Source organism: Tenrec ecaudatus, chromosome 1 (assembly GCF_050624435.1).
Source record: "Tenrec ecaudatus isolate mTenEca1 chromosome 1, mTenEca1.hap1, whole genome shotgun sequence".
Lineage (NCBI taxonomy): Eukaryota > Metazoa > Chordata > Mammalia > Afrosoricida > Tenrecidae > Tenrec > Tenrec ecaudatus.
The window spans coordinates 76,651,277-76,664,003 of NC_134530.1; the positions used below are offsets into that span (position 1 = coordinate 76,651,277).

General features: G+C 36.2%; 1 protein-coding gene across 2 annotated transcripts in view; it reads right to left on the bottom strand.

Annotated features, from left to right (window-relative positions):
* Positions 1–12,727, bottom strand: part of EPS15 (epidermal growth factor receptor pathway substrate 15) — a 151,763-nt gene that overhangs the window by 51,883 nt on the left and 87,153 nt on the right. For both annotated transcript variants that reach the window (XM_075555863.1, XM_075555865.1), the window contains exon 13: positions 8,381–8,453. In XM_075555863.1, the coding sequence (XP_075411978.1) occupies positions 8,381–8,453 (73 nt within the window). The remainder of the gene's footprint in view (positions 1–8,380; positions 8,454–12,727) is intronic.

Genomic DNA, 12,727 nt, shown 5'->3' on the forward strand with positions numbered 1-12,727 from the left:
ATTGTATTCATTTGGGAATTTAATCCTATGTGAATTCCTTAATTTTTCCATAATATTATTCTGTACTTTATATTTAATAATGTGCTGGCTCAAAAAAGAATCAACAACAATAATCTTGAGAACTTTATTTCTTTACTTAATAATGGTTCAGGGCTAAGAATTAGAAAAATATCTGTTACTTGTCCTTCCATGAAGTATTCTAGTACTTTTTCCTACCATTCCACACACTACAAAGAAAAATCTAGTACTTTATATGTTAATAAAACGAAGTCTTAATAATCAGGGGTATAATCTCTAATTTTATCATAAATCCACTAATATAAAATTTACTTAAAAGAGTCACATAAGGAAAATGTCAAAGACAATGTTGAATATAAAGACATGTAGCATAATTAAATAAACAGAGTCATCCCTGTATATTCATAGAAATTTAACAAAGTCCTAACAGTGGCTCGCTTACATGTGAATGTATGATGTTCTTTTTCTTTTCTTTTGATCTTTTTCTGTCTATTAGAAGCTTACTTTAAGTTTTATAAGAAACTTACAAGTTAACAGTGAACCCATATTTTAAGTAGAAAACGTCACTCGCTGTTTTATAAGTATCATCAATTATTAGTAGTTGCATGCCAATATAAAAACATTCTGATGTAACTGCATTTTTATCAATGCTGTTTACATTTGCTAAACTGAAATTTAATGAAAATTACTTTAAAAATAATAAACTGTATTCTTTGATGAGTCCCATTTAACAGTATATGTAGATGACAGTATGTTAAAAAAAGGGTAAATAAACCAATATAATATATACTCATTCTTGTCCTTGCTCTTCACTGAACAAACAAATTTATTTCCATTTCCGAGTCACTGCCTCATTTCTTAGGTGTCGTAAAAGTCAACTTTTAAAAACACATTTTAAAACAAAAAAAACTATCCATGATATCAAGTAGATTCCAAGTCAAAGCAATACTATAAGGACGAGGAGAACTATAGAGTTTCCAGGAGTGCACATCCTTACAGAAGCACGATCTCTCATCTCCGTCCTGTGGTGCAGTGAACGGGTTCAAACTGCCGAGCAGCCGACCACTGAACTCGTTGCAGCATGAGGGCTCCTTCAAAACAAGTCGCGATGTAACACCTAATTACAGGCTTTATGGGAAAGTTACTAAGATGATATCTCAAATTAATGACAGTGTGCAAGCAGAATACATGGTCCTATGAAAATCCCTATAATTTATGTTTCTCAAACAAATTACAATGGGAGAGCTCCATGTTAGGGTTTTCACCCCTGCAGTGTAATTTCCACATCAGTATCGGCATCCAGATATACGTGCTATTTTATTTAGATATAGACTTGCTTATCTTCAGGTGAATTAAGGCAAACAGATAATCATTTTCCCTCCTTGACCAGGAAAGTAATAACTACTCTGAACAAACAGAGCTTCCACTAAACTAAATTTCTCTTAATCTTCAGGAGTCCCGTTAGTACAAGCCACTCCTGGGCATGTGCTCAGCCTCAGCAAATGCCATCTGATCGAGTGAGTGAATGCAGACATTTCACAGATGCCTGCCTCTCGAGTTCTGCTCTCTTTCCCAGGAACTTGCTCTGCTTGCCTACTTGTGCCATCGACAGCAAAGGAAAGAACAGCAATCTGGGAAGGACAGGATGAAAGAAGAAGGCTAGTATAGCACAGTGTCACCACTGTTTTAGAAAAACACCACAGGAAGCTACAGCCAAAGTTCCTTATCCAGGAATAAAGGAATACTTAAAATTCTGGCTTTACTGAAAAAGAATTAAAAAATTCAAATACTGAAATCAACTGATCCCTTTTCTCCCACACATCATTTAGTGCTATGGGGTATAGGAAATAGAGTGTTAAAAAATACACATAACGTTTACCTTTGTTAAAATTAAGTTAACTCCAGATTAGTAAACTCAAATATAATGTAATTGCTATATACAACTAGAGATAATTAAGTAATAAATGTATAATGTATTAGCAACATATTTGTTGTATAAAAATAAAGAAAATAGGACACTAAATTATTAATAATATACTTTTCTAAATTTGCCAAAGTATACTCAAAGAAATATACTTAACAATAGTAAGTTATGTGTATATTCCTCTGAAGAACCATTAAAGAAAAAAAATAAGTTTTTAGTATTTGGTGACCTAAAAGTGAAACCTATACACTTGATATATTTAAAAAAACAAACAAAAGAAGATTCTGTAGACTAACCCTAAACTAGAATAATCAGGTACATTCATGGCCTGATTCTGAAAACAAAGGTGATTGGATTATTTTTAATATCAATAACGTATCAGTTATAAGGCAAAATGTTTACGTCAACGAACAGAGTCTGTTAGACTTGAGTGGGTGTTAGAGAACCCCACTTCACAGCCTGTCTTTATGTCCCTGTCACATGCTTCCCAGCATGTTCTGAAGAACATTATTGCTCAAAAAAGAATGGTGAGCTCACATATCTAATTTTATTTCCAGCAAAATAAGCCACCCCCTTTTATTTAAGAGAAAACACCAAATTGGCAAATTAAAATGAAAAAAAAAATGGACAATTAATTTAAATTGCCAACTCTTTCCTAATAAAGTATATATGAAGACTTTCATTTACACAAGGGTAGTATAAGCAACATAGCAAACTCTTGACTCTTCTAAGCTTCCTTTTTATCTTCTTCCTATGGCTTCTGGCTGTGTCTTTTCCTATTTTTAATTTCATACACAAAAGTCCTTTTTTATCATGAACAGCTTCCTTAAATGTACTTCCATCTAGGAATGCATTAGGAAATGTAATGCAAAGTATGATCTAAGGCATGATCTAAGATTAAGGCCTTCAAATAAAGGCTGGAAAGAACTGGAATCAACACACACACACACCTAACTCAAACTAACATAAGGTAACACACTGCACTGGGTTCGTAAGATGTAAGCGGTATAAGAATAAACACTCTTGTGGGTGTTCCAAATCAAGAAAGATTAGCGTCAACTGGAGAGGTAGCTAGAGAAAAGAAAGTGTCAAAGAAGTGATAGGACTTGAGCTGGATTTAAGGTATGGTTGCAACTCACGTAGGCAGGGAGGTAAAAGCAGTGAGACTGCAACAACAAAAGGTACAAGGGTGGGCATAAGATGGAAGATGTGTGGGATACACAGTTTAGAGTCAACCAATCACAAAGCAAAGCTGGGAAAACTAGAAGGGTTTGTATTTCAATCTCATTTTTATACCTGCAACATTCCTCTGAGCTATGGCATCCTCCCAACCAATGACCATGGCAGTGGGTGGCAGTAATGACTTTGAGAATCATGATACTAAAACTGGTTTAGGAATAAAGGCAAGAAGAGAATGGGTAAGCACTTATGATGTGGTTTTAAAATTTTAGATGTTAGAAGATAAGGGTGGTATCTGAGTGAAGGGAAAACACTGAAAAAACAGAAAAGCCTTAACACGAGCCAGTGTTTTTCAAGAGGAGGGTCTCGTTTTAGACATACTCAGTGTGAAATGATAAGCACCAAAAGGCCCCACTGGAGAAGGGGATTGGAGCTCTGGTGAGTGGAGACCTTGAGAAATATTTGGGAGCCATCAGCGTAGGGACGAGAAGAGGTATACTTACTGCCATCGAATCCCCACCTAGAGATCCTACAGGTATGAAGAAAAGGAGAGGAAGACAGAAGAAAAAGTGTCAATCAGTCTCTGGTAAAAGTAACATGAGCAAAAGGTAAGACAGGCAGAAAGATATCTAAGTGAGGATGACCCAAGAAAACAGTAACCAATTCAGGAAGAACTTGAAAATTGATTAGGTCCAAAGATTATTGCTAGCCATGAGGAGAAATATGAAAACAAAGTGGTATGGGAAAAAGCAGCCTTAAGAAAAGGACAGGTGTCCACATACTTGGGGTTGGGGCTGGCCCCAACAGACCTCTATATTGGTGATGATGGCAGCATATATGCAAATGTGCTCGACACACTGGATGAATGTATGGATTATAAGAGATGTTAAGCGCCCCCAATAAAAGCATTTAAAAGAAGAGGACAGGAAGAAAAGTGACCACACAAAACAACAAAGTTGAGAGAAAAATAGGTTGATAGCTAAGGTGGCAGCTAAAAAACAAAACAGAACCCCAAAGGCACGCACTTCTATCAAGATGATTCTTACTCATAGGACACCAGGCTGTCATCTTGATGGAGTCCGACTGTCACAGTTTTCTCCTGTAGAGCAGCTGGTATGTGGGAACCTTTTGGTTAGCCATAAGCACTTAATCACCATGCTACCACAATGCCTCCAAAGTAGCAGCAGAAGCCGAGAAAATGGTATTTTCAAATTTGTGAGTCCAGAGGCACCCCAAGGAAGAAAAGTCAGGTGATTTACATCTGAAAAATCAGTCGTTGAAGCCCTACCGAGCACACACATGGAGTGACCCTGATAAGGATGCAACTCTGTGACAAACTGTGCTATGTGCTCAACTGCTAACCAGAAATAGGGTGGGGTGTGAGTCTACCCAGAAAAGCCTTGGAAGAAAGACCTGGAGACTTATTCTGAAAAAATCAGCTCTTTGAAAACTTTATGAAGCACCATTCTACTCTTAACACACATGGGTTGCCACAAGTCAGTTTCAACTCAGTGGCAACTGGTTTAACTGGTTTATGTGCAGATAATTGATCCTACTTGAAGACAGAAATCAGAGAAGAAAGAGCTTGAAGATGAAGGGAGGGTGGTAAAGAGATGACTGTAGGGTACAGAGTCTGAATCAGAACATTTACTGAAGAAGTGTCCACTACCATACCTGCATTACTGCATTGTACGTGAAGCACTTGAGCTGTGTAGTCTCATTTTAGTCTTATTTTTATTGTCTCACACTGCAGAAGAGAAAACTAAAGAAAAAAGTGGTCAAATTGCTGACAGATGATCACAGACTTAAGGGGCGGGGAGGGAGAGGAAAAACTGACACAATGGATGCATGTATGGATTGTGATAAGAGTTGTATGAGCCCCCAACAAAATGATTTAAAATAAACAAAGAAGCAGGGGCGGGGGGAATCACAGACCTAGAAAATAGCAGGCCATGAACTGAATTCAATCTCCTGCAATAAAACTCTATGCAAAACTGATTATAGCATGCAAGTTAGGGTTAGTCCCTAAATACTTATTGCCTGTTCAGGAGAAATTTAAAAATAAGCCAGGGGCTTAAGTGGAGAGCAAATGTTTTGAGAATGATGAAGGCAATGAATACACAAATTTGCTTTACACAACTGATGTATGTCTGGATTGATAAGAGTTCTATGAGCTCCTAATAAAATGATTTTTAAAAAATTAAAAATAAAGAGTACATATAGTTAATTAAAGATAGGAATTTTATGTTTCTTTTAATGTCAGAACTAAAGCCACTAACATTTGAAGACAAATAGCCTTCACAGCCTTTCCCTTGTGGGATTGCATCACCCTAGGCCTAATGTGTCAATAAAACTTGATGGACTCAAAAGTGACATGAGTTACATAAAACAAAATTTGAAGTCAATGGTTGGCTTAGTCTTCAAAAAAAAATCTCAATCTAATCTAATAGTTTTGAAGGTGGTAGTTCACAGAAATAATGATAGGAAACAAAATCTGTAAATTAAATATGTAGCAAATTTTCTAATTTAACTTCCTTTAAGAGATTATATAAATGCACAACAAAGAAAACAAAAAAAATTAAATGGTCTTTTGGAACTTTGCTCTGAGTCTTTGAATATTTAGTTACTTAAGACATGAGCTCATATAACCAGTAACTGTGATTTCTTTTTTCTTTTTCAGTTTTATAGTTGTGATTGTAATGGGCAGAACCCAAGAACTTTCAGCCAACTTTGGATTAAGTAGATACACATCGATAGGTTAAAATTTCTTCATTACTTTCCCCCTCTGATGTCTTCATTTTGTCATCTTTTTAGTAACATCTCCATCAGAAAATAGTATGAGAATGATGAGGTTAAGTACAAATTATCTGATTCTATGATTTATTTATAGTGACCGAGAAATTGGAAATCAGAAAATGAAAAGTGGGACTACTTTTGGATTTTAGTTACCTATGTTATTTCTAGTAATGTGCCTCCTTACCAAAATGGGTAAATCAAAATTAATTCAATTGGATGCTACAGAATATGAAATGTACTTACTATAAGTTCTGGTAAACTGTCACTAAAATTAAGTGTGTTTTTTAATCGTTTTATTAGGGGCTCATACAACCTTATCACAATCCACATATACATCAATTGTGTAAAGCACATTTCTACATTCATTGCCCTCATCATTCTCAAAACATTTGCTTTCCACCTAAGCCCCTGGCATCAGCTCCTCATATTTTCTCCTCTCCCCACTCCCTCCTCCCTCATGAACCCTTGATAATTTATAAATTATTATTTTGTCACTTCTTAATCTAGTGCCACATTAACATTGATAATTCAGAGATACTTTTTAGTAGGATGGAATAAGTAATCAATCTACTAACCCAACATTTTAATTAATCCAGTGCTCTTCTTCTACAAATATAGGTTCAACCATTATTATCTGCTGTACTAGCTGTGCCTCAGGAAACCTTGCAGCACCCTATGCAGATAATGAGACAACTGGATTTGCCATGCTAATCATACATTTTGGATTTAGTGAAGGTTAGGGTTAATCGCACACCTTACCATCAGTACTAAGAAGGGACAAATGACATGAAATTATAAGGTATCAAATATTCAAGGATGGTTCATTTAGCCTGACAGAAACAATGTAAAAATCTTACTAGCTCTTCCAAACTGGTTATTTAAATTCACATTCTCAAAGATAGAGAACAAAAACAAACAGATATATTCAAATAATAAAATATTCAGCTCTCATTGAAGCACGTATGCATTTGGAAGCAGCAACTGATTAAATTCAGAGGCCCTCTAAGATTATACCACTAACTATAATTTGTTTCTTCAGCTTGAGGAAACTTTTATAGGTTTTTTTCTATTCTTTCTTTGTTTTGCTTTTATTAAAAACATTTTATTGGAGCTCTTAAACTTGTTACAATCGACACACATATATTGCTATAGTTTTTTCTAGACATCTACTTTCTACTGAGCCTTGGGATCAGCTCCTCTCCCCCCTCCTCTTGTGGTCCCTTGATTTTTTTATTCTTACACTATTTTGAGCAGTAACTACTTAAAAACACATGACTCTTTTATATTTCTTAAGAAGCTCAAAAATTGCACAAAGATAATGTAATTGAGGTAAGGTAGTCCTCCACCTGTTCTCATCTCATTGCCAAAGGAGGAATATCCTGAGGAGGATTTATTGACTTTTCATCACTTTTAGGAAAGCCCAGTAAACACAGTAAATACAGTCAACCAATCAGGAAATCAACTTCCCACAAGAAACCTCTCTGGGTTCTTCCTAAACCCCCACAGTAAATTATTCTCTTTGTAGCACAATCACCTGACCATTTCTGATGAATGTCCTACAGCAAACAAAACAATAAATCCAACACTAGAGCTTTTCTCATATTAAATGAGTAGGGCAAGCAAGGAAATGGAAGGTAAAAATAACATATTAAGAAATGCCCATCCATTGAGCTCTTATTTACACTGCTACTAGTGTTTTTACAGTTAACTCCGTGTGTGTGCTAGTGCAGCAGCATTTATGAAACAGTACCTAGATAGCAAAGCCACATAACGTTACTTACTGCTCTAAATGCAGCACTGCCCAATTTTTTCAATTTTTAATGCTTAAATGTCCCCTTTGCATTATTTTCCAAATAGAAACGTAAGATTTCAATATCTTTTCTAATTTTAAGATGAAGCTACTTAAACAGCACTTGGGGAAAATGAGTATCTTTATGCCAAAGTTTAAGACATCCTGGTTACTAAGTAACTTTTAACATATTATTTTAAATTATTCCATACCACATCCTTCACCCTACCAGTATTATGACACGTCCTTTAAGATACTAGGTCTCCTAGCTAACAAAATCTCACACCCATGAAAGAGCAATTTTCTCTGCTATGATGATTACTTCACTCACCTAATTTTACTGGTATAATAATATTCATACCATAAATCATTCACACTTATCTTTAGTGATATAATATGCAAGTAAATATTATTTTTAAAATACTTTTTAAACTGGGAATCTCTGTTGGAAAATACTGCTTTCTCACTGCAGTGTAATCTTTGCAGGCCAGAATTTAAAGCAAATGGTATCATTGGTATCATTTTGAAAAGATAAATATTTATACTATGTAAATATTAGGTATTCACTTGACCTACTCATAAATACCACACCTATCAGATAATAAATGATCCTCTACATTTCAAAAGAATACTCCTAAATTAGAAATGAATACTAAATTATATAGTTCACTTACCTGAACCTCACTTGTCCTCTGTTTAATAGTATCTTCTTTCTCCTTAAGGTCCTGTTCCACATTATTCTTTTCCCTAGAGGACCAGCAGACAATGCAAGAATATTTGAGAACATCAGCTACAGCTGGTATGGTTATCCAGCCTCCTAAGCCCGAATCGCTTTTTAAATACATAGTGAAACATTCAATGTTTAAATGAAGGGCAGAATTCTCTACCCTTTTTAAATTATTTATGAAATAGAAATCAATACAAGCTCTGTTTGTTAAAAAAAATCGCTTTCTCACTAAAATGTGGTGAAAAGAGGATAGATTAAAAAAGGAAGAGGAGAAAAATAGTCAATGAAACCCTCAGGTCTTACTGATCTCACTGTTGCTATGGAAATACTGTCCAATAAAAACTGTTGGTGAAAAAGAAAGGAGGAGTTGCATCAGCCCTATAAGCTTAACCCTTAAGTATCAAATTCAAATTGAATAAAAATAGCTAATAGAAAAGTCAACAATATTAAGAAAAGGAAATAACCAAAACGCTAATTTTAAAACATGACCATGTACCAATTTTAGAAGGAAACAACATACAGAAACTGAAAAGGTTGTCAATACACAAGTCATTTGTGCTGTCAAATAACACACATCTGTTAAAAAAAAAGATATGTTCTCCTGCTATTTTAGGAGAACCTACCAAACACAATCATGTAAAAACACAAAAGTACGAACACTAACAAAAAAGACTCACATCAGAATTGATTTCTTTCTACTCTTTAAATCAAGTATGACAGGTGCCACTTTTATGTCAAAACATTATTTAAATTCTTATATACTTCAATCAGGGCTGGGTTCCTAATGAATGAATCTCAAGCAACCTTAGAATCAGAATTAGAAAATACAGCTATTTCTTTGGATCTAACATGCTTAGTTGCTGATTTGTACTGAAACTGTAAGTATCTTGTTACTTCCTTTTGTACAAAAAGGCCGTAACTATGTTTGCATATGTAACAGAGCTTTACCCTAGACCCCAAACTCTACAGCACTACATTTTCAAGGAGGGTGGGGGAGAGGAGGGGACACACAAAGCGACTAGGAGAGAACAGCATTCGAAAAAGTCTTCCAGACTAGTTCTACTGAGCTTTGCATTAGAGCATCATGACTGTATTTGTTTCTGTCTCAGACACAACACAAATGCAAACTCAGTCTCCATTACGTTGGAGCTTAAAAGTGAGAAAATTATGCCAAAGGACATATATATAAAGGACAATGGCATATAACAGTTATATTTCTCACCTTTTTAAGGTGAGATTTTAAATGTTGACAAATAACTGTTTTGGATGTAAGTGAAATATTCTTAAGATTTGTATGGAGTTAAAAAAAAAAGGCACACCAATAGAGCTTTTGATATACTGCTCTTTTATCTACCCGAGATGGCTTGTCAGACGGGTTGCAATGAGGGTCACCATGTCTTAGAGACTTTAAACAGTCCCTTACCATACGAATCATTGTTGCAGCCTGTTCCTCCCACACCTCAATCTACTGTACTTATTATACAAAGGTCATCCCCCACTTCCAACCCTTAGCAAATTAAGTAGAATTTTTTTAAATAGAAAAAAAGAAAACATATGTAAGAAATAAAAAATCTGAAAACACCCCACAGATTGTGTGACCTCAACCGTGGGAATTTTTTTCTTTCTTCCTTACGTGAGCAGCTGAGTGTTTTCAGTCCTGCTGCAGCATTACTAAGTCACATGAAAAACTACCCCTCCCCCAACCCCCAACCCCCAGAGGCAATCCATATCAACTCAGGTCCTCATTTCCGACAGCAGATAAAAACAAAAATAGAAAGCATTGCACTCTCACTGATCAGAAGTGCCCACACAGATGTGCATGTCTGTCTTCAGCTCTTTCTGCTCCCCTGTGAAATACAGTTACTGACAGTGTCTGCTCAGAACCTCAAATGTGGCATGCTGGAAAACAGGGCTGCGAGAGTCAGCGAGATGACTTAAAGTCGGCAAGGCAGAAGAATGGGAAGGAAAAGAAAGGTATTTTAGAGAAAAAGAAAAACAGAAGACCAAAAATTCTCACCTCTAACCAGCAAATATGTTTGGATAAAATGGAATAAGCTTAGAATACAAGCTCTTATTAGTGTCCATTATTTGGGGGCTCGTTGGTGGGAGTGAGGAGCAGAAGGTGGGGGTGGGGCAGCACAAAGAAGTCCAGAACAATGACATGAAGCCTTATCCTGAAGATCATTCCAAACTATTAAAGTATGGAAATCTTTGGGTATTCATCCCTCTTAGCATTATGATTAAATTTAGCTTTCAATCATATTTTATCAATAAACTCCTGGTCTCATATTGCTAAGCAGACTTCCGAAAATACAAAAATGTTGTTATATTACCTTATATAAAGTGACTAAAAATCTAAATATCAACTTCAGAGATGCCAAATTCCGATTCTTTCATCTTCCAATGCTCGGAACCTCTATAGCAATCCTTCTCATTTAAGGCAAGTAAAAACATCAACACACATTTAGGGGAACTAAGGATACTTTACCATATTTCTTACATTACCTCCTCTTTCAGGCAACAGTATATTCCTCTATTTAACACTAGTGATTTAAAAATATAATATTTTCAAACTTTCTGTTACAATAAAAAGTACTATTTCTATGCAGTTTCCCAAGAGATCACACCATCATGTCATTAGTATAGATATATTTGCAAGTGAGCATTTTGCCTAAAGCATGTCACATTGAATGCCATGACAGGAAAAACTACTGTCTTCACTTCAGTGATTTTCAGGGAAAAGAAATCACCCTTTATATTCTCTTAGACCATTTCTCTACTCCTAGTCACTCACAGGATGCTTACCCTTCCTGAGGAAATCTACAATATCAAAGTAATAAACCTTTGATTCCATGGAACTCATTATGTGAGTCAGCAAAAGTAAAGGCCAAATGATACGTTTAGAAGCCTAAGGTTGACATCTGTATATGCTAGTATAATAAAATGCTATTTAGATCATCTGGCTCAAGGACTCTGAGCCCATGCAATTCACTTCCATTTTGGGGGGGCACTGTTTATGGGGAGAAGGGATTTCACCATTTGTCTTCAATTTATATTATCCAAATGTTATTACAGAGACAGGATTAAATCACCCTCAGAGGTCCTAGATAATTTTTAATTTCTTTCCACATGCATTCATTGTTTTTCAACTAGAAACCAATCAGAAACTGTTATATGCTGAGTTGCTTATGACAAACAGCAACTTGATAGGACATGATGGAACTGTCCTAGGTTGAAATTTTTATGGGAGGTGCCCTGAAAGTAATGCGTTAAGCTTGGGCCATTAACCAAAAGGTCAGTGGTTCAAATCCACCAGCTTTTCACAGGAGAAAAATGAGGCAGCCTGTTTTCTATTTTTTAATCATTTTATTGGGGGCTCATATACTTCTTATCACAATCCATATATACATCAATTGTGTAAAACACATTTGTACGTCTGTTGCCCTCATCATTCTCAAAACATTTGCTTTCCTCTTAAGCCCCTGGCATCAGTTCATTTTTATCCCCTACATCTCATTGCTACCCAACCCCCTCCCTCATGAACCCTTGATAATTTATAAACTATTATTTTGTCCTGTCTTACACTGTCCGATGTCTCTCTTCACCAACTTTCCTGTTGTCCGTCCCCCAGGGAGGACGCCATATCTAGATCCTTGTAATCGGTTCCCCCTTTCCACACCACCCACTCTCTATCCTCCTAGTATCGCCACTCTCACCACTGGTCTTGAAGGGATCATGTCTGGATTCCCTGTGTTTCCAATTCCTATCTGTACCAGTGTACATCCTCTGATCTAGCCAGATTTGTAAGGTAGAATTGGGATCATGATAGTGGGGTGGGGAGGAAGCATTTAGGAACTAGAGGAAAGTTGTATATTTCATTGTTGCTATACTGCACCCTGATTGGCTTGTCTCCTCCCCGAGACTCTTCCATACGGGAATGTCCAGTTGCCTACTGATGGGCGCTTTGGGTCCCACTCTGTCCTCCCTCTCATTCACAATGATATGATTTTTTTTTTTGGTTCTTTGAAGCCTGATACCTGATTCCTTTGACACCTTGTGATCTCACAGGCTGGTGTGCTTCTTCCATGTGGGCTTTGTTGCTTCAGAGCTAGATGGCCACTTGTTTACCTTCAAGCCTTTAAGACCCCAGACACTGTATCTTTTGATAGGCAGGGACCATCAGCTTCCTTCACCACCTTTGCTTATGCACCTGTTTGTCTTCAGCGATCATATCAGGGAGGTGAGCACACAATATGATTTTTTGTTCTTTGAAGGCAGCTTGTTTTCATGAAGA